The sequence below is a fragment of the Drosophila busckii genome, chromosome 3L (assembly GCF_011750605.1).
Source record: "Drosophila busckii strain San Diego stock center, stock number 13000-0081.31 chromosome 3L, ASM1175060v1, whole genome shotgun sequence".
NCBI lineage: Eukaryota > Metazoa > Arthropoda > Insecta > Diptera > Drosophilidae > Drosophila > Drosophila busckii.
Genome location: NC_046606.1, coordinates 8,540,595 through 8,565,013, shown reverse-complemented (window position 1 = coordinate 8,565,013; position 24,419 = coordinate 8,540,595). Strand labels below are relative to the sequence as shown.

Sequence of the window (24,419 nt, the reverse complement as noted above, 5' to 3'; positions counted from 1 at the left end):
TATCAAGCGTAAATAGCAATTGCATCAGTTATGAATAATTGAGTGTTTTGGTTTTTTCAGATTCAAACTATTATAAAAAAAATACATACGAATGTGTATAAGTTTAATATAAGGGATGTAGATACTCTGCTAAACTACTAGACATACAACTACGCGCTGGCTGAAGCGTTGAACAATCCTAAAGGCAGCATAATAATAATAAACAACCTTTAAGGCTGCCCAACACACATACACTGCGCTTTAAACATTGTAATAAAATAACAAATTAATTGCTAGACTAAAAATAAATACAATAAATAAATTAATGCTTAAATAGAAAAATGCTTCGCAACATTTTGTTATAGAATTTTGTTGTAGAACTATTTACAATTCAAAATTTTTCTTCTTTTTACATCAAGTAACTGGTGAGGAGTCATCCTTCATGTCACGCTCGCGAAAGAACCCTCGCTCGGTTTTGCACTCGCGTATGGTGACAGTTTCCAGATTGACTGTCACATCTGTGATAACCACACGATTCGATATGTTGCACTTGCTGGGCAACCAAAAGCGCGGTGGCAATGCACGGGGCGACAACGGTGTTAGTGGCTTTTTTTGTGTCAAAGCAAGAGCGCTGTTTAGTTTTGGCATGTTGTTGTTCTCGGTCACTACGGGAGCCGATGCTGTGGACTCATCGTCGTCCTCTTCCGTGGAGGTAGCTACAACTGGTTCAACTAACTCTGGCTCTTTGAAAACCGGTGTGCTCTGCAGCTCGGTCTTCGGCAATTGCACAGTTGCATCCGTTGCTTTTGCCTGCTCTTGCGTCAATGGCTGCACCTTGTGTATAGGTCCATCGGGTGATGTTTTAATGGTAACGCCAATTTTGCCCGATTCTTTGAGTACTTCGGCCTTGCGCTTGGTGCCCATGAGGGGCTGATCCTCTGAGCTGGATGAATTGGTGTCTGCCTCGGGTACAAAGGAGTTCTCATTATGTGTGGAGCTGCCATTTGAGGAAGAGCTATGCTCGATTCGCGCCCGCTTTGAATCATGGTGATGATGGTGAGTCAACGGCGACTCGGAACGACGACTACTGGTGCGTTCGGACTTTATGCTTTGGTGATGATGATGGTGATGATGCTTGCGGTCTTTCTCCTTTTTGTCAACACCATCATTGCCAGGTGTAGCCGCTGCTGATGTGCTCGCCTGATTGGTTTCAGGTACATCGTCGCCAGTAAAAGTGTACTCATCCTCCTCGGATTCTGGCTCTGGATCAGGTTCTTTCTCTTTCTTTTTTAACGCAGCAGCAGCAGCGCGCTTCGACGGAGTGCCAGAAGACTTATTGCTCTGTTCATAGATGTCGATAAGACGCCTGTCCAAAATGTTTACTTCAGGTTCCCAGGTGTTGTAGCGTTGGTTCCAGCCCTTCCACTTGACGCGATACTCCACAACACCCTGCAAAAAAAAAATACATATGAGCGCTCAAATCGATAACTGAATTAAAAATGATTCATAATTAAAGAATATATTTGGCGCGTACCAAAGACACAAACATTTTCCCACGCCCTCACACACAAACTAATTGATTTTCCATCGATGGAAAACGCAGCGCAGCGCATTGAAAACAAAAACAACACACACGCAAACGGAGACACGCATGTACACAGCGCAAATGGTGGTTGCAGCACGAGACATACATAAGCGCAGCTGCCAGCAGATGGACTGCTCGAAATTTCGAAGGACATACGACCTTGTAATTAGAATATGTGTCGCGCGCAAATTTATTTGCGTCGCAATTGCAGTTCTTTCTTGTTTTTGTTTATCTTTTAAGATCTACATACCTTTCTAACGCGCTTCTGGATGATTTTCTCCGCAGCATAGACGCGATCGTCAGAGCTGCCCATCGTGTTGCCGTCCAATTTACCGATTTTGAGGCTTTTTCTTATACTTTAGTTGAATTTGATAATATAGATACTTTATTTGTGTTTTCTGTAATATTTTTGTCACTTAGTAAAATTTTAATTGCATTTTTCTTATCATTCACATATACCTCTAGACTTTTCCGTGGTTTGTTTAAATCGCTGCACAGATGACAGTGTGCTTGTTGATAATATTAGAGCTGTAAAACAATCGAGGTTTGTCGATTTTTGCCACTGTTGCCAACTACCATTTTTACCTTGTTGTAAAAAAAACATATACATTTTTAAGTGGATATAAAAGCAGGATCTATAATTAGAATAACACTTTAGTAAAACTAATTATGTTGATTTTTGCCTCTATTTATTAGGCTCTTTTAATTATTATTTTGAATAATAGGTTGTTAGTTAATATATATCGATAGTCGCTCAAGAATAAACTATAATTTCTGGTCGATAGTACATTGCTCGATATCTACGAGGATATTTGCATCTCGCTCGCACCAATGGAAGCTTAATTCATTTTCAAGAAAATAACGATTCACACAATTGCTTCTCGTTTGCAGAACAATTCAGTAAACAAAAGCCGTTTAAATTATTTATTCGTTTTTTTAGTATTTAAACAAACTTATTATATTTGTGCATATACTTTCGCGATTCTTATTTGCTTAGAAATGTGTAAATAGTGAAAAAAGGCACGAACTGGCTGTCGCGCAGCAATCAATGGGAAAGCAAATACAGGAATAAATCGACGAAAATAAGAATAATGGCTATCTTTTGCACTGAAAACACTCTAAGTGGCAATTAAAAGCTGTACCACAGGAGTAAGAACGCAAGACTTATTTATTACTCGAAACTTGAAGATACATATATCAAGAAAAACAATGACCTATAAAGGATGTCGAGCCCATAGTAATACGTTGTTATTGCTGCCCTCGTCAATTGGATCTGGTTTGTCGTCATAGATTGGTCGTCGTTGTTCTCGGGTAAATAATGCGGCCCAATTGTGGCGCTCGGGCGAAGGGACAGTGTGTTTGACAGATAACAACATAAAGAAATGAAGACGTCAGCATCGGATGCAATGGTGGAAGTGGAAAAGCGGCCGGGGGCTCAACTTGGCTGCTTGTGCCTAATTAGTGCGACGCAGGAGATGGTGCCGACGCCATTGGCGACATTTTTATTATTTATGCTGTGATAGTGAAACAACAAGAACAAAAACATGCCAAGAATCAAATGCAATATTTTAACACTACAATTGAAAAAAATAAAAACATAAATCGACTTTAACGTGAAACACCAATTTAACCAAAAAGCTTTAAACAAAACACCAAGCATAGTGCAGTTTTAATTTGCTGTATGCGGAAACGAAAGAAAAAACTTAACTTTAACATAACTTAGTGAATGAAAAAAGCACCAATTAGCAGATAATAGCATAAATTTAGTCAATATGTTTAGGTAGTTACTAATTTATATAAATACCAATTACTTAGTGGCTTTAACCAAAACACCAAGCAACCAAAACCAAAGCAAAGTTCAATTTGAAACAAACTAACGAATATACGTTTAGGGAATCTAACTAATATTAAGGCTTAGCGCAAATATAAATATTAATAATCAAAATACGGCACACACCCCCACGGCAATCGACTGCAACAAATTCATTCAGAAAACGTGCCACAACGCCAAATGTCAAAGTCATAAAGAGAGCAAGGAAGTAAAAGAAAGAGAGAGAGAAAGCTTTAGAGACTGCTCGTAAGAGCAAAAAGCACACTGTAAAAAGCTCAGCTTGGCTTTAGCCAAGACACAAGCCCCATTTAATAATGGCAGCAACAAATCCGCATCCTGACGATGCGAGCAGCATGAGCGATGACGTCTTTGAGGATGCGGAAACCACACAAGCGCGCATTGAGGAGCTGCGCCGCCGTCCCTTTGGCGACGGCTGCTACAATCCACCCGCTGCGCCCGTCTCACACCAGCAAAGCTTTGGCAGCAGCAGCCATCATTACCATGACGAGAGCATAATGGCGCCCGTTCAACGAACTGCCACCGGTTATCCAGGCTATCGTCCTTCGCGCGAAGCCATGCAGCTCTATGCGTACGGCACTGGAGACTACGAGGAGGACGAGTATGATGATGGCTGGCGCTCGTATCGCTATGACGAGGTCGATATGCATCAGCAGCCGTCGCACACGCACAATGTGCAGCCTTTTGATGATACTGTTAATCACAAGACGATACTGCTGGGCGATTCGGGTGTGGGCAAGACTTCCTTTCTTGTCAAATACAACACGGGCGAGTTTCGTTTGGGCTCCTTTTCGGCCACAGTGGGCATTGCGCTAACGGTAAGTCAACAACAGCAACTACATAGTAAACGGGGAAGGGGCCTGAGAGGGTTGTCAACTCTGTCGCTTGTGCATGCTAACAAAATCACGCCTGGCTGGATTTCACTTGTACCATATAATAATAATCATAATCCTATATTGTGGCTTTGTTGTGCGTTTCGCTGTGTGTATAACTGTAATTGAGCAAGAGACCGCAAGAACTGAACTGATTGTGAGTAAAGTTGCGCCGTCAAGTAGGCAACATATTTGTATGCTCTTTAAACGTTGGGCAACATTTCGGTGTATTTACCGTTGGGCTATTTTTAGCACTCACACACACACAGGCACACAAACATAAAAATCACCAAAGAGTAATTCACATTGATTTTATGCGTAATATAAAAATAAACCTTGTATGTATGTGTGTGTCGCTGACACTTACAATGACACTTATGATGCGTCACGCTTCAGTGTACTATGGAGTATTTAAACGCTTTAATTGGCATAAATTAGTTTTAAAAATTAAAAATTCAAAGCGTAATACTTGTTATAATAAAAGTTCCAACGCAACAATGACTACTGTAACAGAGACATGTTCTGCAAATCAACTTGCTAAAATATATTAATTTAATTTATTCTTTTATTAATTTTAGACGAACTTTATTTTAAATTGTTGCCATGTAAAAGCGACGCTTGTCCCATAGTACATTGATGAGCCAATAAACGTTGATTGAGTAGCTGTCAATGGCTAATTACGTTAAACAAAGATTTTTTATTGTTTTCGTTTTTTATGGCCTATCCAAATCTAAAGCTACAAAATATAATATTGTAATTCAATTGTAAATGTTAATGGAAAGGGTATAGTTAAAGCATTTAACCTATGGAATTTTAGCTAAAATGCCTTTTTTCCGAGTAAGCCATTAAAATAATTCACTTATTTCCACACAAAAATGCTTGACATAATCAACAGCACATCATTATAATTCCAAGCAGGCAACACGTAAGAATTCTATGCATGCACACACAACCTGTTGCCGGCTTTCACTTTCGCATCAGCTGGGATACGCCACGCCACATTGGCCCCGTTGAGGCGATGAAGTTCAAGTGCAACAGTTTTATTTGGCTTTGGAGGCCACAAGCCGAGCCACCTGCTCCAGATACATTGAACCGACCCTTCGTCCAGCATCCCCCGTTCGTTTGTCGAGGTTCCGGCGCGTGCTCGACTGTTAAGCTTGTCGGTCGCATTTCTAGGCCAGGGCTGCTGCTGTTTCAAAGCCAACTGCCGAAGGGTCTCGGCTCCGCTCGGGTCATAGCCAGACGGCTGCTCTGGATGCTGCTGCGTGTTCAGTTTAGTTTTGAGCGCTGCTGCTGGCAGTTTGATTCGCTATCGCGTTCGCAGTGTTGGAAAAAGATTTTCCATATTCCTTTGTGCAAGTTTTGAGATTATTTCGCTGAAGACCGTAAAGTGAAAACGTTGGCTTTGAACTTTTTTCCTATCATTGTTTCACCTTTCTGACAAGCACACGCGCGCTTAACAAGCACACACACACACACATACACGCTTACGCACACGCATTTTGCTTTATGAAATTTGCATTGCATACCTTTGAGCGCGTCGCATCAGCTGCAGCAATTTTTCAGCTATTTTTGGTGGCTTCACCTTTGTTTGTGGGCTTGTGGGTGTGTGTCTGGGCTATTTGACAAGGTCCTGTGCGCGTTTATAAATAAATGAAAACAATTTATGATGCGCAGCATATATAAAATTGATTTTTGTGTGTATATGTATGTGTGTGTAGCAGCTGAACATACTAATTAATCAAATTATTACAGCGCGTAGTTAAGCATAATCAACGTTGAGCTAACAAATAACAAACAATTTATATTTCCTTTGAAATTGTGCATTGAATGAAACATTGTGAGCATTTCTGAGAACTATTAAGCTGTGCTAAGAACTACAAATATTATTTAAAATTATATGGATTTCAATTGCTGGCGGTCTTGTTTGCAATTCTCAGAATTATTTATTTTAATTCAGCCTTATGCGCATTAATTGCATTAGACAAAATGCGCAGCAGTTGAAATAATATGTTCTACAATAAATGAAGGCCAACATTTATGTATTTATTGTAGCCTGTATTTCCATTGAATTAACTACACACAAAGCTCAAGTTCAGGGCTGCAACAAGCGCCCCAATCTATGCAATTAGAAGACATTTTTAAATACACATTTGTGTATAGCACAAGGTTGGGGGAGGGCTGAACTCGACTCCCAAGTGTCTTGTTGCAGAATTTCCCATGAGTTGGGCAACTGGAAATGCAATTTAAGCCGATTACGAACACAAATCTCTGGCGGCTTGCTTTTGCTGTTGGCAAACTGGGAGGGAGAGCGATGTGCTAGCTAGCATCAGTTGTTTAGTTATTATTCTTGTACAACATTTTCTAACGAGTTTGCCTTAAAAATGACATAAAATGCTTAAAAGCAGACGCTCATCAATGCAAGCCAGTCGATTGTCAATGCCCAACAAAAACAGTTTCCTGTTAAAAGCAGTACCCAACACACACGCAAACACACAGACAATACTTCACTTTATGTGAGTGTGTGTGCTTGTGCTCGATGTTTCCTTAAAGCTGTCCATGTAATCAGGTTGCCATTGTCTGCTGGGGCTGTTGTCTGCGTACTTTGCCTTCGTTTTAGCTGCATGATTGAGCGTGTGATTGAAACACAGACAGTGTGTGTGTGTGTGTGAGCAACATTTCATGCTTGCTAGGGTTCATTAGATTTTTTTTGGTATGCGCTCGCTTTTATCTAATTACAACGTAAAATATTTGTTAACATCCATTTGATTTAGCTTGTCCTTCAGCCAGACATTGCGCTGTGTTCAATTTATTTACAACTTTCCTCATTTATTGTTTGGTTATTTCGGTTTAGTTACTTGGCTTTTGTGACTTGCAGGTCATTTGCCTGAAGCATAAATTGTGCGCAATCCAATTAAAAAGTTTTTCTTGCTCAACATGCTGTTTGACATGTTAAGTTGATTACATTTAAGTAAGCAATGGCAAGGTCAATTTTCCAAGGCAACTAAGTGCCGATGCAGTCTTAAATCCTTAAAATATGTATTGCATACTTTTTTGCAACTTGAACTAAAAGCTAATATGAAATTGAGACTTTTTTTTTGTTGTTGCCTGCATTGCGCCCTAATTGGGTAATGTACACTTTTTTTTCAGACTCTGTACAAAAAAGTATTGAGTCTTATAATTGATGTGCACAAATGGGAGCCTGTGCTTTGTGCTGCAAGCGCTTTTTGTAAAGAGTCTTACAGTAACGGCTGCGCCTGCTTGTAATTTGGAATTTTTCTTATAATAAAGTTGAACTTTGCACTAACAGCGCTTCAAGTGATATCAATTTTCAAATTATGTGCGTCTGACGAGCACTTGGGCGGCATTCTTACCTGCCTCATATGCCCCAGAGCGTTATTTATTTTGATCACGTGCGGGACAGGCGTCGAACGTCATTTAAAGAGCAGCAGCGTCAAGTTTGCACGCACACAATTACCCCAGGCAGGGGCACAGTGAGGGGCAAATGTTTCGCTACACTGCCTCACGTTTTTGTCTTCAATAAAATGTTCTCTAATGCACTCGTGCAACAAAGTTCAATTGACAATCAGTCCGAGCTGGCAAACAACAAACGCTATTGCAGTTTGCTGCAAATATTGCTGTCAAGCAGTTAGCCTTGAGAAATCGAATACTATATGAATTTATATTGACAATATTATTTTTCATATCGACGCTTGCTACTTTTTGGCTGCACTTTGCTGTTAAGACGCTTAACAAAAAGTGGGGAGAGCAAAACTTATATTTTAAAGCTGCTTATAAAATTTATTTCAACGTATGAACTAAAGTTTGATCAAAGTCAAACATGTTGTCATTTTAGATTTAAATTTGCCAACTTTTCTAAAGTATTTGGGACCAACACTTGCAGCGCTTCTGAAATATTTTTGCTTGGCAGCCTTTTTGGCAATCCCTTTTATAATCCAAACTGCAGAATCAACATATTTGTATTTGCTGTTGTGATTGAGCGTTTGTTTCATGGCCAAACTGTGGTCAGCACACACATGTTGCAAACCCTTTCGGCCCGGCCAAAACCCTCTTCATGCTCATGCTAGTTTTATTAACCGAAATTCTGCCTTTGAGCTGCTTATTTGTTAGCTTTGCGGTTAGCTTGCCAACTGTTGATTTAGCAACGTGGTCAGCAGCCACACGCTCGCTAAGCCGCCTACAACACTCACACACATGCAAAGGCAGCTAACCACAGCAATGTGTGTGTGTGCTGGGGCTGTGTGTGTGTGTGTTTGTCAACGACAATGGCAGCTGTTAGCCCTGGGGCTGCCTGCCTGGCAAGTTCTTGGGTCTGGCTGCTGCTGCTGCTGCTGCTGTTGTTACCAAGGCAATTATGTACAATTTGCACCTGTGCACAGAATTTGGGAGCTAAGCGCGCTTTAAAGTTTGGAGGGCATTTGAATTTTAATTTTAATTTACTTGCCAACTGGCAAAAATAAATTATAACTGCCAGGCTAATAAAATTTACAAAGTATGTAGTACATGCAAAAATAATAAACAAAGCGCCGCGTGTATTTTTGAGGCAACATCTCAGTTCTCACCTCAGCTCAGCGGCTCGTTGCTGGCTGCTGCTGCTGATTTTTAATGAGTTTTTGCGCCAAAAAGTTTTCTTTTAGCCTTTTGATTTATGCGTTCAGCAGAAAGTTTTGCCATTTCGCCTTTGGGTGTTAGGTTTTTAGGGTTGTTTTCGTTTTCGTCAGCGCTGTGTCAATATCTCTGCTCTACCTTGATATATTGATTTATTTTATGTACATACCAATACCATATTTCTTTCTCGTAGTTTAGCGTTTGCGTGTTTTCAATTGAATCAAACCAATTTGCATTCGTAGCCAGCCAGCCAGCCAGCCAGTTGGTACACTCTTTGTAAAGAAAGATGCGGCGTCAACAAACTCGTTATCGCAGCGACTCCATAGCTGGCACCAGCATGGGGACTGGTGCCACACGCAAGCAATCGCTGATTACAGCATCGCCCACGCGTCGGGAGTCGCTCGTCAAGCCCACCTGGCAGCACATAACACCCGGACAGCTGCCACCCAAAACGCTGGACAAGATTAATGGCATTGCCTCGGACGATTCCGACGACGATGGCTATCCGAAGCGTCGTCCCAGCGTCATAGTGCATCAGCGTCAGCAGTCTTTGTCCCAGCAGCCGCTGCTGCCCGACTACATGAGCTCCCCAACGCTGCAGCAGCAGCAACAATCACAACAGCAACAGCAACATCATCAACAGCAGCAACAAACTGTTGGCAATGGCTTCAGCAGTCGATTTTTGAATAGCATGCGCATAACTGTAGCTGCTGAGCAGCAGCCGCTCTTGGATACAGGTGGCGGATCAGGTGCTGGCGCTGCCGCTGCTGCTGGTGGCACTGCGAGCGCTTCGGGCGGCGCTGTTTCAAGCACAGGGCCTGGCCATGATGGCGCTGGTGCAACGCTCTGTAAATCCGCCGGACGTGCGCTCATTCGCATGATCTCATCCACTCCGGGGCATGACGAAGACGAAGATTTTGATATCATGGGCAAGGTGACTTACACACACGCACACGAACACACACAAACACATTTTGGCAAATCCTTTGCTTTGTGCGCATACAAATTTATCAATTTGCATTACAATAACTAAAAGCAAAAGCAAAAAGATTTATAAGCAGCTGCCTGAGTGAGAGAGACGCCTGCTGCTGCTGCTTACCTTAAGCCACAAATTGATTTATGTTGTATTGTTGCATGCCACACGCTCAGGCATTTTAAGCTCTTTTTCGTAAGCGATTTACATAAACAGGCGCCAGTGAAGAATCAGGATAATCAGACCATCAAATTCAATAGCAAGGAAATTAAGCCAAAAAGACTTTTACTCAAAGCATTTTATTGCTGTGCGAATAAGTATAAGTATAAATAAAATGCCAGCCAAGGGACATGCGGCAAGTGGCAAGTGGCAAGCTTTATGTTTTTCATTAGCGCATTACGACGAATGCCTGACGCGCTCTCTCTCTCTGGCGCTGCGTCCCTTTGCACAGCTGCAGACATAAAATAAAACATAAAAAATATGAATAAGCATCAAGCACAACTGCACGCTATAAACACAAACAAACACCAGTTTTCCCAGCATTATAATTTATTTTGATAGAATCCCCAGACAGCGCAGCTAGTTTAGCTTCCAGGTTAAGTTGAGGGCTTACTAAGCGGCTGCTTAGTAATTTATGCTATGTAAATGAACTGAGTGTTATGCATAGAATCCAATTACTATTATTATTTTTCACTGTGAAAAGAAAGTTTAGTCAGCTGTAATGAAATGTGTGTGAGCAAGCTAAAGCTTGAGTTAGCACAACTCCTTTGATATCAAATGAAATATAACTTATGCTTTGAAAGAGTTGAACATATTCTGCCTTAATTCAAACAACCAACAGCAGTTTTGCATAAAGTTTGTTTAATTTGCAGTCAAAGCCAACTGTTGCTGCTGCTGCTGCTGCTGTGGCATGAGCAGCATTTTTTCTTTTTTGAGTTCTAATTACACAGCATAGAAGCAAAAACGCAAACTGGCTTACAGCTAATTACTGCACAAGCTGCCAATTAGAGTTCAGCATAAGCAAACACACCAGACAAACCGCAACTATTTAGCAGCAGCTACAACACCGACAGCACTTTGTAGACAAAGGGGTAGCAAACCACAAAAGCTGCCAACAGGTCTGACAAGCTTTGCGCGTCAAAATGGAAATAAATACCAACAGTTTACAGCAGGACTGCATCTGCGCTCGTTCTATTTGCTTCTATAGGACATTAACATTTCATTATTAGAATAATGTAAAAATATAATTCAACAAAATTTTCTGTAATTAGTTGACATGTTCATAGCCATCAGCGATAGTTGCATTTTAAATAATTTAGCACTCAATTTTTAAGTCATTTCTTACAATAGCAACAACAAAGCATCTAAAGTAAATATATTGAAGCCATTCATTATTAGTATTATTCTGGCAACACGTGCACTGCTTGCTTAATCGCCCACTGTCCATACACTACTGAACTGCAGTGGCCTTGCTTGCTGCCTACCTGCCAGCCTCCCACTTATGTATGTAAGTTATGTTTGCTCTTCTGCTAGTGAGAGCATTGCTGTTGCTTTGACTGCATTGAACGATATAAGAGTTCAGCTTGCTTCAGAGTTAGCAAAAAATCAATGACTTCACAACTGATTGATTCAGATAATTAAATCAAATGTTCCTATTTGAAGAATAACTTAATTTGTAGAAGAGTTTAATAAAAATATGTCTATTAGTATTAGAACACTTCAATAAATTATTTGTCAGCTTTAAATTCATGCTGCATATTAAAATAATAATTTGCTCAGCAAAAAAAGAAATCTTAATATTGATTGGAAACTAATTCAATCTTGAAAACCAAGTGAAAGAAAAATATTTACTAGTGAACTTAAAGCTCTGCAGTTTAATAAATAATAAATAGGTTTGGCGCCTAATGAGCTGAGCTCAGACCCAATTAACACACACATGCACAAAATAAATGCTTTGTATAATATTCAACAATTTCTCTTTATTACGCACACACACTCACACACACACTTGGCACATGAACAATTTGTATGGCTGCAACGGCACCTGTCGCTGATTTTTCGTTGGCCAGGTTATAATGCTGGGCGATTCGGGAGTGGGCAAGACATCGCTGTTGATACGTTTTCGCGATGGTCGCTATGTGCCCAGCTATTTTTTGAGCACAGTTGGCATTGATTTTAGGGTAAGCGTTTTACTTGCACTCTCAAACTGATTCTCTCTCTTTCTGTTTCTCTCTCTGTCTCTGTGTTATTGTGTGGAGTGTGCTTATTTCCATTTATCTTAATGATGTTCTTGTTATTGTCATTGCTAATTGTTGTGTCTCTGTGTGTGTTTTCTCTCTCTCTCTCTCTCTCTCTCTCTCTCTCTCTCTCCCGCTCTTATTCCCCATCCCCCGCCTTCATTATTTGATGTCTAACTGTGCGTCTGCTGGCTGTCAACAGTTGTCAAGGCTTTGCACCAGCTCCAACCTAAACTTATTCCCCTCATACATTTGTGTGTTTACCTGTACCTGACTGTTCATCATCTTTCACACCTTTCACCTACTTTATGTGTGTACCTTATATCTACTTATATATATATACTACATGTTACTGTCGACATTAACATATCTTAAGCTCATATAAATATGTATATATGTACTTTAGCTTGTTTGTCTGTTTGCTTTGTGGATTTCATGATTTCCAGCTGCTGTGGTTTCTACTCTTTAGGCGCTTGCCTAGCCTCCAACTTCCTACCCATCCAACTTTTCTTAAATACGATATAAGTACTTGTTGTTGTTGTTCTTGTTGTTGTTGCTATTGCTGTTTGTTGTTTGTTGTTCGCTGTGGACTTGTTCCTTGGGGGCTATTTATTAAAAAGAAAGAAAGCAGTGCTATATATGAACTTGAAAAGGACTTGTTGATGTTTTTGGTCTCGTTGTCTGTTGCTTTCACCCTACTTACTACCATTTGTTGTTGTTGTTGTTGTTGTCGTTGTTGCATATTTATTATACCTACTTATTATTATTGTCTGTGTGGTTTTTGGTTACAACTCTTGCCAGTTTGAGCTAATGGCGCATGTGGCGCATAAATTTTGCCAACAACAACAATAAATGTACGTTATGGCTGACTTAATAAACAAGTGCGTTCAACTTGAGGTACTATAGTTGACAAGCGAACTTAAATTAAATTGCCCCAAATTTGTTGCCTTGACGGCCACAAGCAGAAGAGGAATTTTTCTTGAGAAATTCATTATTAAATTTTATTGATTTATATGCTGGGTGCCTTAAATGCCAAGCTAACAGATTTAATGTATACACTGTATTAACATAGCATGCATATTAATAATTCATTATTTATTTATCGTAACAAAGTTCGCAGATGATGCTTCTGCTTAAACAGTTACAGTGCATTGACTTTTTTGTTTATTCAGCTAAAAGTTCGAGCTGATTTTGATTTTTATGCCAAATCAAGACAATATGCTGCTGGTCCCTCAGCCAAGCTATTTGCTCGAATGTTCTTCTGTACATTTATTTTATTGACAGACTGTCTGAGTGAGTCCAGCTAGCAATGTGAGCTCTTATTGAAATTGAGTTTTGCTAGCCAAAGTAGTCTATGTTTGTTGTTGTTGTTGTTGTTTAGCTTGTATGCTGCAGGCGGCGTATGCGCTATAATATTAAGCATACGCCACATTGCACATAGAGTTGCCAACAGCCAGCACTCGAAATGTTTGGCATATCTATCTCTTTGCATGCTGTTAATCATAATAGAATTGCATTTGGTTCATTAATTTAATAATAAACGCTCCCATTCACCCACTTTACCTAACAAATCACAATAATGTTTGCTTATTAGAACAAAGTCGTTGTTGTCGATGGCACGCGTGTTAAGCTACAAATCTGGGATACAGCTGGACAGGAGCGATTCCGCAGCGTCACGCACGCTTATTATCGAGATGCACATGGTGAGCCGCAGCGTCTGGCTGCTTAATTCAATTTGATTTTAAAAATATATTTCTTTCATTCAATTAATTTGATTCAACAGCTCTGCTGCTGCTGTATGATGTGACCAACAAGACCACATTTGATAATATACGCGCCTGGTTGGGCGAGATACGTGAGTACGCGCAGGAGGATGTGGTCATCGTTTTAATAGGTGAGATTGGGTTAAAAATACTTGCTGGATTTGATTAAAGCCCCAGCTGTGGCTCACTTAATTAAATTGCTTGTGACAACTTTTCAACTTTTGTCAAAGGCAACAAGGCCGATTGCGGCAGCAGTGAGCGACAGGTGAAGCGCGAGGATGGCGAGCGACTGGGCCGTGAGCACAATGTGCCATTCATGGAAACATCCGCCAAGACAGGACTCAATGTGGAGTTGGCCTTCACTGCTGTAGCTAGGTAAGTGACTAACTTCAGTCAAGGCTGCTGTTGCCAACTAATCGCCGCAACCATAGCAGCATATATAAAAAGTTAATATAACTTTCAAAAGATACTCAATATTAACAATCTCTTGTGCCTTGTGCGCTTTTTGCTTGCAGGCAGCTTAAGAGCCGCGGCTACGACCACGGTGATGATGGAAAATTCAATGTGCATGATTTTGTGCGTGACAATACAAAGGCGCGTTCCGTTTGTGCTCAATGCAGAAATATGTAATTCGTTATAGCACAAAATAAACAAAAGCAACAGCAACAACAACAACAAAGAGCTCAACTAAACAATGCACAAATTGGCAAAACCAAAACAAAGAAAGAATGCGAAAGAAAGAGCTTCAAATAATACAAACGCAGCGAAAAGTAATTGGTTATTGATGAAAGCACGCGTGGGCAACAAAAAATATTTAAGGCCCACACAAACGTTTATAGTGTGTGTGTGTGTGTGGTATGGCTAGCATTTTGTATGTAAATTGGAAAATTGTAGGGAATGTATAATTTTTTATAACGCAAAAAGACGTTGCAGTTAAAGTCGGCAAATAATATATATGTATACAGCCGACAAGTAATATATACACAAACATATAAAAAAAAATATATATATATATCTATATACAGAAAGGCATACTTTATTTTTGGCTTGGGACAGCAGCAGTCCCGCGGAGAAAGCTCAGCAAGCGCAGCAAAATCATGCAACATTGAGATTTGTCCAGCACGCCGTTGACTTACCCGGCGTGCTCATTATCATATTATATATAATAATAGCGCTGTTAGTGCACATACAATATGTGAAATATAGGACTACATTTAAGTGAAACTACGACACATGTTATGAGAACATATACACCAACACCTATTTAATGGCATTTACAAATGCTTGCCCCACAAGCAAACCAATTTCAATTTTCAAGTGTACCAAACCCAATTAATGACAAAACAATCACTCAATTTACCTTAAAAAGAACCTCGAACGCTATTGTTTATATATTTATTGAAATGATTTTGTTTCTATCTATGTATTGTTAAGTGTTATGGCCTACCGTTAAGTTTAACAATCCAAGAACAGAAATGTTTACTACTACTATGTATTTAAATTATTTACACCCTTATGAAAAACAAAAACTAAAACAATTATTGTATAACTTGAACTTATTCTATACTCTATGCAATTAAGTTAATTTAGCCTATATATGCAAACTTTGGCATGCTCTACTTATGCAGTTACTTACTACTACTATTAACTATGAATGCCCATGCATTCCACAACAAAACCCCAACACATATATCATATAAAGAGTAAATTACATATAAACAACTAAACAGCGTTATGTTGCGGCATGCAGCATACAATATGAATATACAACAACAATAAAAATACATATTTACATTGAATGTGGTTAAACGCGACTAAAATGTGTTTTTATTTTTGAATTGGCAGCTAAAGTGCGCGCGCTTTACCAACACTGTTTCTTTTTCATTTACAGCACTACACGTATGTTATCCATAAGACTGTCTGTTAATTAACAGAGCACATGTTTGACGTTAACAGCAGGTACACAAGTACAACAACGTGAAAATATTTAAGTTTTCTTGTTAAATTGCCTATTAAAAATCGCCGAACATGGCGGATCACGCTTTCCATCGGCCTGGACCGATGAAGCAAACAAACAAGACGCATAAGACTGGACGTCATCGCTCTAAAGGCGCCGTCGACACTGCCATGAAAGGTGAGTGGGCAAGAAGTGCAAAATATAATATATGTAATTAAATTCTTAATTTGATCACTAATTGTTTACATTAGGCAAGGTGGGCCTTAAGGCTATCTCCCACAAGCACAAGCAGCAGCAACGCAAGGAGCAGCGCCGCAATCAGATGAATCAGCTTCGCAAGAACAAACGCGACGAGGTGCTGCAATTGAAACGCCAGCTGGGAGGCCAAAACACGGCTCCACATTTGGTATGCCTACTGCCGCTGCATGAGCAAATCGATCCGAACTCTGCGCTAGCTATATTGGAAAACTGCGACAGCGATATTGTGGTGGAAAGATGCTCCAGTGGTGTTGTTTACATGAATCTGCCGCGTTTCAAGCAACGCTTTGCTTTTGTTGTGCCGCCAGTGGGGCGTGGCAATGAGCTAATTGTGCTAGACTATCTTAAGGTGTGTGATACTACGCTAATGCTTACCTCGGCTTCCTTTGGAGATGATGAGTTCATGGATCGCTGGGGACAACGCGTATTCAACATGATGACAGCTCAAGGCATACCTACACCGCTGGTAGCGCTAATGGATTTGGAGTCCATTAATCCCAAGCGTCGACCCGCCACCAAGCAGGCGGCACAAAAGTTCATTGGTAAGCTGCTGCCTGAGGAGAAGATTATGCAACTGGACACGGCCAGCGAGGGCTTGAATGTAATGCGACGCATTGGCGGACAGAAGAAGCGTGTGCTGCATAATGTTAGTAATCGTCCACATTTGTTTGGCGATTTGGTGGAGTATGTGCCCAATGGTGAGATGGGTACACTAAAGGTCACGGGATTTCTCCGTGGACAGTCGCTAAATGTGAATGGTTTGGTACACATACCCGGATTGGGTGACTTTCAGCTGGGGCAGGTTGATGCACCGCCAGATCCCTATAAGCTAGATAAAAGCCGCGATGGAGAAGCAGCCACAGTGCGCTTGCTTGATCGACCTGATCCGGCAAAGCAGACGTCGTTGCAGAACGAGAATATACCCGATCCCATGAATGCAGAGCAAACGTGGCCCACAGAAGAAGAAATCGCAGCATCGCAAAAGGAAACTAAAAAGATACGTCTCATCAAGCGCGTGCCCAAAGGCTACAGTGAGTACCAGGCTGCTTGGATACCCGAGGTGGAGGAGGTGGAATGTGAAGATGACGACGACGAGGAAGAAGACAGCGAAGGCGAAGATGATGAGGACTTTATGTCGTGTGATAATAAATCCTTTGACGACGAGTGTGAGAAACGCGACTCGGATACGGAGGAGTATGTGGATAGTGCATCCGTGGCTTCTGAATCAGCGGCTATTAATGATGAAAAGTACGATCAGCAGATGGATTTCCAGGAGGAGCGAGAGACGCTTAAGAAACTGCAGGAGGCACGCACAGACCAATTGTGGCCCGATGAGATAGACACACCACTCGATGTGCCCGCCCACGAGCGTTTCCAAAAGTATCGTGGCCTCGAATCATTTCGCACTTCACCTTGGGATCCCAAAGAGAATCTGCCCAGTGACTATGCGCGCATCTATCAATTTAAGAACTTTGATCGCACCAAGCGGCGCGTCCTGGCTGATGCCAAGGAATTTGAGGGAATTCTGGTGAGAATAAAAATAGAAGTGCATTAACAGAATTTATAAATTTTGTGAAATTTCAGCCCGGTTTATATATAACTCTACATGTCATCAATGTCCCGGAGAGCCGCTGGACTGCCTTCAAATCCGCTTATCTATTAGACAATATTATTGTCTATGGCATGTTGGCACATGAGCATCAAATGTGCGTGATGAACGTGGTGCTGCAACGCATGCCCGACTCTGAGGTGCCGCTCAAGTCCAAGGAGCAACTGATTGTGCAGTGCGGCTATCGTCGCTTTGTAGTGAATCCCATCTATAGTCAGCACACTAATGGCGACAAGCATAAGGTAGGTCAAATTTTGAGAAGCGACTAGAAAGGCGGCGACTATACTATATAACAAACTTCTCTCTTGCAGTTCGAGCGTTTCTTCCGACCTTATGAGACTGTCTGCGCCACCTTCTATGCGCCCATACAGTTCCCGCCAGCAGCAGTGCTTGCTTTTAAGGTGAATCCCGACTCCACATTGGCGCTGGTGGCACGTGGTCGTCTGATCTCCTGCAATCCTGATCGCATTGTGCTCAAGCGCGTGGTGCTCAGCGGTCATCCAATGCGCATTAATCGCAAGTCAGCCACATTACGCTATATGTTCTTCTACAAGGAGGATGTGGAGTACTTCAAGCCCGTCAAACTACGCACCAAATGCGGCCGCATGGGTCACATTAAGGAATCGCTGGGCACGCACGGCCACATGAAGTGCTACTTTGATGGCCAGCTGCGCTCCTATGATACAGTGTTCATGTCTCTATATAAGCGTGTGTTCCCCAAGTGGAATTATGAGGAATGCCTGGTGCGCAGCGCAGAGCACACACGCCAAGAAGAAGCAGCAGCAGCTGCTCGACGTGATTCGAAACAGATTGCTATGGAACAGTAGTGGAATATTGTATATAACTTATTATATATATATATATCTGTTGAAATAAAACTGTCTGCCGGACACTTAACATAAGTCATACTTTATATGGTATAATTTAATAGGCATAATAGAATTATATTCACAAACAATTGGCTTAACTAAAGTGGATTGCATACGTATAACACACACAACATATAAATGTATATAATATATAATCATATATACTTATAAAAGGATTCACGATTAAAAGCTGAAGCCGCATTGCACAGTTCTCTATCGTTTTGTAGTATGGCTAATATAGGGTAGCTTGTTTGCGCTCAATAGTTGGTGGATAGACACTTGCGTCGCTTCTTTTGCAGCTGTTCGATCTGCTCGACGATCTGTGTGCGGGACTGGAATGCCCTAATAATGCATTCGCAAGTGAGTGCCGTAGCAATAAACTGATTTATGGATATGTGCCAGTTTTCTGAGATATTTGTGCTATTGCTGCTGCTGCCGCTGCTATTAGCTGCAGCCTTGGCCTGACGCAGTTCCTCCTCCAGTGCCACAAACAGGCGTGTGGTGTTGCTGGGCTCTGCAGCAGGCGTGGTTGGATTGCCATTGCTATCAGGTTGCTGCAACATGCAAAATAAATGCTATTAAATAATCTTAGCAAGCTTATGGCTTAAGCCACTCACCTCATCACTACTGCCGCCCAGATTCAGCTGTGTAAAGCTCTCCAAACTGGGCTCTTTCTTTATGTTGCTGTTGCCCAGTTCTATGATATTCTCATCTGCCAGTTAATACACAATTTAAAATATAGACACATTTTGAGATATGCACTTTAACTTACAGGCACGTCGCATTTCCTCGTCCTGCACAAATCCCAATATCTCAATGATACTGCGCCATAGTAATTGGAAATTCTCCTTGCGCATATGCGGTATGCGGCGGTGTCTTCCACTGCTGCTGGGGCCTTCATCCGGTTGATCAAGCAAATAGCCCAGGCTGCCCAAGCTGCGCGTGTCCGTTGCATTGGAGTCTGCGCGTTCCAGGCGCGTGGCCACCAGATCACTGATCTGCGAGAAATTCGATATAGTCTCAACGTTCAACAGAGTTTGATCAGCAGCAGCGCTGCCGGCTGCCTGTGCTGTGTCCGGCGGGGTCATGCGAGCTGCGCCCAGATCTGAAATATCTGAAAATGTGTCAATCGATTCGTAACGGCCCTGCTGGTGTAGGCGTTGGCCGAACTCTTGGTCCTCATCCTGGCCAGCATCAGCGCTTCGTGCAGTACCCGCATGTGTTGGCAAGTCCACGTAGAATGTTGAGTGCCGCTGCGCCAGCGATGAGGCATTCGAGTTGATCGACAGATTCGGCGTAGTTCTGGATAAGTCCATAAATGTATTTCCCGAGATGCCGGCCAGGTTATGCAAATGCTTGGTGGCTGTAATTAGCGCAAAGTCATCGTCATCAAAGTTCGGATCCGAGGGTGACGGCAGTGCCTCCATGGACTCGGAAGCGTCCTCGCTAAAAATATAAAAAAGAAGCATAAGTAAAAAAGTAACGAAAACATTTTCAGTTTCGTTAGCTACTCAAAGAAATCCTCCGCTTCGATAGCCTCCTCGTCGGCATCCTCTTTGGTGCGTGGACGTGGACGACGTGTGCGTTCTATTTCCGCCTTGGACAACAGTGGCGGTAAATGCAGCACAAACAAAAGCTTTAGCTTCTCCATGGTCTTGCTGGAGCAGACCAAGCCCAATGCATTGATGAGCTGACCAAAGTCCAAATGAGCAATGCCCTTCTTGTCCGTCAGCTGCAGGCGAAGACGAAGTTGCTTATTTAAATTATAAACTTTTTTCAATATGAACTTACCCGAAAGAGTTTCTCGCCAATGTCGACGCTTGTGCACTTGCGCCACGGCGTAAGCTCAGTGAAGAGCGTATGGAATACTTCATAGTTGACGCAGTAGGCCTCATGACGTCCACTGCCACCGCCGGGCATGATATCATTTGCACGCGTGGGCGACTGTGGATGCTGTGGCAGTAGCTGTGGCGCCTCGCTCATGTGGCTATGCTTATTATGCTGCTGTTGCATGGATCTTAGCGCCAGCTTCTCCTCACGCACGATGGTCAGCAGCATGTGCAGCTCCTGGCGGTCAAAGTAAGCATTCTGGACATGCGCCTTGACAATGGTCTTTTCATTGTCAATGTCAAACTGTCGGACGGTGAGGCGGCGATGCTTGTTGCGTAGTGTGGTGATGCGCTGTTGCGTTAGCTCCTCGCCAAACTTGGTGTAGGCCTCGTGTATAAGCGTTTGAACAGTTTGCGTTTGGGGGCGTTCGTGCTTGCGCTTGTCCGTGGAGGGCGGTACTTGATACTCGGGATTGTATATGCCCTCGAGATAGGTTTGCAGAACCAGCATGGCCTCGCCATCGTCTTTGCACTTGAGCAGCTTGTCGCGGTTCCATTCAATGATTTGCAGCGAGACCATGAAGATGATCTTGGCGCCCTCGTAGAAGAAGCAATCCAGTATTTGCAGTGAGCTCTCATAGCTAATGACGCTGATGAATATGGTAAGGAACCAAGAGATGGAGATCATTTTGATGACGCCCAAACGCTCTAGATGCTCATGCAAGTCCGACAAATGAGTTTCAACGAGCTCGTTCAGCACGCCCTGATCTATTTGAGCTCCCACAACCTTGTCCTTGTAGTAATCCGGTAGGAGATTCTCGCAGAGACTGGCCAACATCCAGAAGGCGTTCTCCTCATCACAAAACAGCAAAAATATTGACGACACTATGTTCATGGCCTGGCAGTAGCCCACCTGCGGATTACGGAGCGCGTAGGCTTGCAGCACACGCCTCAAGGCACCAATGCCATCGGGGGACTGAAAAGCCGGATGCTCGGGCAGGGAGCGCGGCAAGTCTCTATCGATCTCGTCATGCACCAAGCACGACTTAATGCTGGCAGCCTTTTCCACCAGATCCTCATACAGTCCCGGATGCATTTCCTTGTCATGTATGGCACCCGAGAATATTAACCAAATCTCTTGTCTCAACTTATCAGGTATGCCCTCCACAATCAGATTGATGACGTCAGTGGTGCGGAACATGCCAATGCCGCGCCCAAAGTCACGAAAATGTTCCTCCCAGCGTGCTAGCTTCTGCTCCTGCTTCTTCTGTATATCCGCGCTGAATTGTGTTTTGTAAATATTAAGCAAAGCGGTCTGCTTGCTCCAGGATATATCATATTTTGCGCGTTCACGGCTAACAGGACTACAAAGAGGTTTAAGTGTGTTAAATACTGCTGGTGAGGTTAATTTTTAACTTACATCTGTATACGCGAAAGTAAATCTGTAATTTTTGAAATGAGCACCTCACGGTCGTTGATTTTGGCGAACATAAAAGGCACATTCTCGGACGTAAAGATGACAATTTGGTTATCAAAACGCTGCTGACCATCATCCTTCTTTTCCACACTCTGTTGTCAAACGCAAATTGTTATTATATGTTACCATTCAAGATTAACTCACTTACCTTGATAGTTTTCATTGGTATCACAACGCTAACCAATTCCTTGACCTCGCTGCGAAAGCAAAAGAAATTTGGCGACAAGTAAATATAGCCAGCATGGAAACGTTTGGAATATGGCGTCCATATGTCTGCCTTGATTTTGCCATCATAAATTTCGGTTTGTGGCAAGCGAAAATGTATGCAAAATTCTTCGGATTTTTGTCGCGCTGTCAAATCACGCAGCAGCACAGGTTTCTTGGACTTGGCGCCATGTCGTGCGAAATTCGAAGTATCATGATCCACAACTGGACTCTCTGGATCCTGTATGAGCTTTTGTATGGCCATTTTATTAAGTTGCTCGAGCAACACATGCGCCTCGGTTGCATTAAAGAACAGCGTAAAATTATACGTCATATTATTGGTAGTCTTCAGATAGATGGTGTTGCCACTGCGAGTAATATCCTCCAGTTCGGCAAAGCGTATAATGCGCTTAATCTCCTGACTCAAGATGTAGGAGTAGAAGCAAACATGATTCAGCGATATATACAGCTGACCCTGGCGTGGTAGTTTATTCTTAACATAACTGCAAAATGGAGAAATTTATTAAATTGCTTTATTTTCAATTATAATATTGCTTACGCAGCCGCGTAGGAATTAACCAAACGCTCGTCTTCAGGCATTTTAAAGATTTTGTGAAACTGTGCGGTCATCACTTTAAAGTCTGGCGATTCACCAGTATCGTCTAGATTATTTTGCGTATACAGCGATTGTATTTTACATATTGTAAAATTTGTCACTTCATCCTCATTTTCCATTTCATTGAGCACATTAAAGAGATTGGCCTGCAGCCACTCCCAGTCCTTGACAATCTCATCCTGAGTAATACCAATAGCGATTTCTATTACAATTGGAATAAAACGTGTGTGATATTTTATTAATATTAGTCACGGTTATTATCTAGCGCAAGTAGAATTAGGGCCAGACAAAGTTTAAATTAAGTTTAATTGAGATTTGGTGTGTCAATAAACTTGCATAATGTTTTATGACTAACTAAAAAATAAATAGTAGTAGTAAATATTGTAATGCCCTATTTCAAAAGCATTATTGGTTTATAATTAGAAAACAGATTTTTCATATGATTAGTCAGTATTGAAACTATTTATATAGCCATATTTAGTCGAATATCCCACTTTCTCTCTCCGGCTAATTGTTCAACAAGTGCAAAACATTGCCAGACATTTTACATAAACAAAATTATCAAAAGCAGAGCAAAAAGTTCAATTGGCCCAGTGGCACACTCCCGCAGAATTCACACTTCACCTAGAAGTACATATGGCGCATGCAATGACTCACGGACTGGACAATACCCTCCTCCCCTTTTGTGGATTTTTTATAGCACATAAAATGATAACGCGCTATGAGGCATACAAATGCAGCTCGAACCTACCGTAAGAAACTTCAGAGGACGGCGTCTGATGTAAAATCCGATAGGGTGCTGGCTTTGTGTTCATTACGCTGTCAAAGGTGCCCACCAGCATAGAGCCAAATCCCCGCGACTCTCCATGGCCTCGACGCTTCTGAAGCACAAAGTACTTGGAGTACATTTCGGCAGTCCTAGAAAAGAGAATTTGCAATTAAGAACAACCCAAAGCGGCGTATACATATATACTATATACTATAAGTGTGTGTGTAGGTGCTTGTTTTGTTTTCGCATGCGTGTGTGTGTATAGTTATGGGGGGTTTTTACGCAGCGAAAAACAGTTGTTCGAGCAGAACAATTCATTTTAAAGCTGGGACTGGCGTCTTTGTTCAACAGCTGCTCATGGAATCAGTGCAGAGAGTTGGCGACTTGAACTCTACTCAATTAGCTATCAGCGAAATGTATGCATATATACATAGTAGTGTTAGTTATTCCATCCCACACACATATAGGCTGTATACCTAGAGTATGCGCATGTATTTGTGCGCTTTGCATTAATCAGCTGCGGTATAACTTAGAGTGTGGGGCATGGAAATGGCGCAGCATCCATTAGGGCTACTCCCCCCAAGACAGCAAAATATTTACAAATATGCTCTTGCTTACCAGAATGCCGATGGCAGCAGCAGCTCCTTGGGTTGTATCCACATTTTGCTTTTTGGGCTTTTTTAAAAAGTCTCAATAATAAACCAATTTCATATTTTTCACATGTGAAAAACAACGCATGCAAGCTGTCCTCCACGCATGTGATGCCAATAAACTCAGGTTCAACGCACAAGTAATCTTTAATAATAGAAATTTTACTTTGTGTCTATTTCGTATGCAACGCAATGCAGTTGCTCCACCAACAACAAAACAATTCTTAATGCAAAGTTAGTGTTTTATTATCAATATGTGCGAGCAGAGCGGTTGCAATAATTGTACGAGCGAGA

The 24,419-nt window shown here is 41.8% G+C and overlaps 4 protein-coding genes across 10 annotated transcripts; 2 read left to right on the top strand and 2 right to left on the bottom strand.

The window, feature by feature from the left end:
- Positions 1 to 313: 313 nt before the first annotated feature.
- Positions 314 to 2,100, bottom strand: LOC108598844 (polycomb group protein Pc). The gene is made up of 3 exons (XM_017985598.1): positions 2,024 to 2,100; positions 1,815 to 1,962; positions 314 to 1,428 (listed from the first exon to the last, which is right to left on the bottom strand). The coding sequence occupies exons 2-3, from the start codon at positions 1,875 to 1,877 to the stop codon at positions 394 to 396; spliced, it is 1,098 nt and encodes a 365-aa protein (XP_017841087.1). The 5' UTR covers positions 1,878 to 1,962; positions 2,024 to 2,100; the 3' UTR covers positions 314 to 393.
- Positions 2,101 to 2,519: 419 nt separating this feature from the next.
- LOC108601039 (ras-related protein Rab-26) lies at positions 2,520 to 14,875 on the top strand. Of its 5 annotated transcripts, none has more exons than XM_017988922.1 (7): positions 4,159 to 4,231; positions 9,157 to 9,848; positions 11,957 to 12,067; positions 13,719 to 13,827; positions 13,908 to 14,018; positions 14,118 to 14,262; positions 14,403 to 14,875. In XM_017988922.1, exons 2-7 carry the CDS (start codon positions 9,201 to 9,203, stop codon positions 14,515 to 14,517), a joined length of 1,239 nt encoding a protein of 412 aa, XP_017844411.1. In that variant the 5' UTR covers positions 4,159 to 4,231; positions 9,157 to 9,200; the 3' UTR covers positions 14,518 to 14,875. The 5 variants fall into 5 exon arrangements, with proteins under 5 accessions (XP_017844414.1, XP_017844411.1, XP_017844409.1 ...); XM_017988920.1 differs by lacking the exon at positions 4,159 to 4,231 and adding an exon at positions 5,587 to 5,670 and having other exon boundaries at positions 9,108 to 9,848; XM_017988921.1 differs by lacking the exon at positions 4,159 to 4,231 and adding an exon at positions 5,638 to 5,683.
- A 982-nt stretch (positions 14,876 to 15,857) lies between these two features.
- Positions 15,858 to 18,608, top strand: LOC108600376 (pre-rRNA-processing protein TSR1 homolog). Its single transcript, XM_017987916.2, has 4 exons — positions 15,858 to 16,021; positions 16,096 to 17,630; positions 17,687 to 17,953; positions 18,023 to 18,608. Exons 1-4 carry the CDS (start codon positions 15,916 to 15,918, stop codon positions 18,536 to 18,538), a joined length of 2,424 nt encoding a protein of 807 aa, XP_017843405.1. The 5' UTR covers positions 15,858 to 15,915; the 3' UTR covers positions 18,539 to 18,608.
- A 51-nt stretch (positions 18,609 to 18,659) lies between these two features.
- Positions 18,660 to 24,367, bottom strand: LOC108600375 (TBC1 domain family member 9). 3 transcript variants are annotated; one of them, XM_017987914.2, is made up of 11 exons: positions 24,094 to 24,367; positions 23,458 to 23,624; positions 22,650 to 22,908; positions 22,035 to 22,593; positions 21,830 to 21,978; positions 20,372 to 21,773; positions 20,092 to 20,312; positions 19,794 to 20,026; positions 19,353 to 19,694; positions 19,198 to 19,292; positions 18,660 to 19,134 (listed from the first exon to the last, which is right to left on the bottom strand). In XM_017987914.2, exons 1-11 carry the CDS (start codon positions 24,135 to 24,137, stop codon positions 18,838 to 18,840), a joined length of 3,768 nt encoding a protein of 1,255 aa, XP_017843403.1. In that variant the 5' UTR covers positions 24,138 to 24,367; the 3' UTR covers positions 18,660 to 18,837. The 3 variants fall into 3 exon arrangements, with proteins under 3 accessions (XP_017843403.1, XP_017843402.1, XP_017843404.1); XM_017987915.1 differs by having other exon boundaries at positions 18,838 to 19,134; positions 19,353 to 19,685; positions 24,094 to 24,137; XM_017987913.2 differs by having other exon boundaries at positions 18,662 to 19,134; positions 19,353 to 20,026; positions 24,094 to 24,137.
- Positions 24,368 to 24,419: the final 52 nt, after the last annotated feature.

Excerpts from the sequence above, each read along its gene's own strand:
- LOC108598844 (XM_017985598.1), bottom strand. The coding sequence starts at position 1,877 with ATGGGCAGCTCTGACGATCGCGTCTATGCTGCGGAGAAAATCATCCAG. Across the intron at positions 1,429-1,814 it reads TCCAGAAGCGCGTTAGAAAG|GGTGTTGTGGAGTATCGCGT; the intron begins GTATGTAGATCT and ends TTTTTTTTGCAG.
- LOC108601039 (XM_017988922.1), top strand. The coding sequence starts at position 9,201 with ATGCGGCGTCAACAAACTCGTTATCGCAGCGACTCCATAGCTGGCACC. Across the intron at positions 12,068-13,718 it reads CAGTTGGCATTGATTTTAGG|AACAAAGTCGTTGTTGTCGA; the intron begins GTAAGCGTTTTA and ends TTTGCTTATTAG. Across the intron at positions 14,263-14,402 it reads GCCTTCACTGCTGTAGCTAG|GCAGCTTAAGAGCCGCGGCT; the intron begins GTAAGTGACTAA and ends TTTTGCTTGCAG.
- LOC108600376 (XM_017987916.2), top strand. The coding sequence starts at position 15,916 with ATGGCGGATCACGCTTTCCATCGGCCTGGACCGATGAAGCAAACAAAC. Across the intron at positions 16,022-16,095 it reads CGTCGACACTGCCATGAAAG|GCAAGGTGGGCCTTAAGGCT; the intron begins GTGAGTGGGCAA and ends TGTTTACATTAG. Across the intron at positions 17,631-17,686 it reads AGGAATTTGAGGGAATTCTG|CCCGGTTTATATATAACTCT; the intron begins GTGAGAATAAAA and ends GTGAAATTTCAG.
- LOC108600375 (XM_017987913.2), bottom strand. The coding sequence starts at position 24,137 with ATGTGGATACAACCCAAGGAGCTGCTGCTGCCATCGGCATTCTG. Across the intron at positions 22,594-22,649 it reads GTTAATTCCTACGCGGCTGC|TTATGTTAAGAATAAACTAC; the intron begins GTAAGCAATATT and ends TCCATTTTGCAG. Across the intron at positions 19,135-19,197 it reads TGGGCGGCAGTAGTGATGAG|CAACCTGATAGCAATGGCAA; the intron begins GTGAGTGGCTTA and ends TGCATGTTGCAG.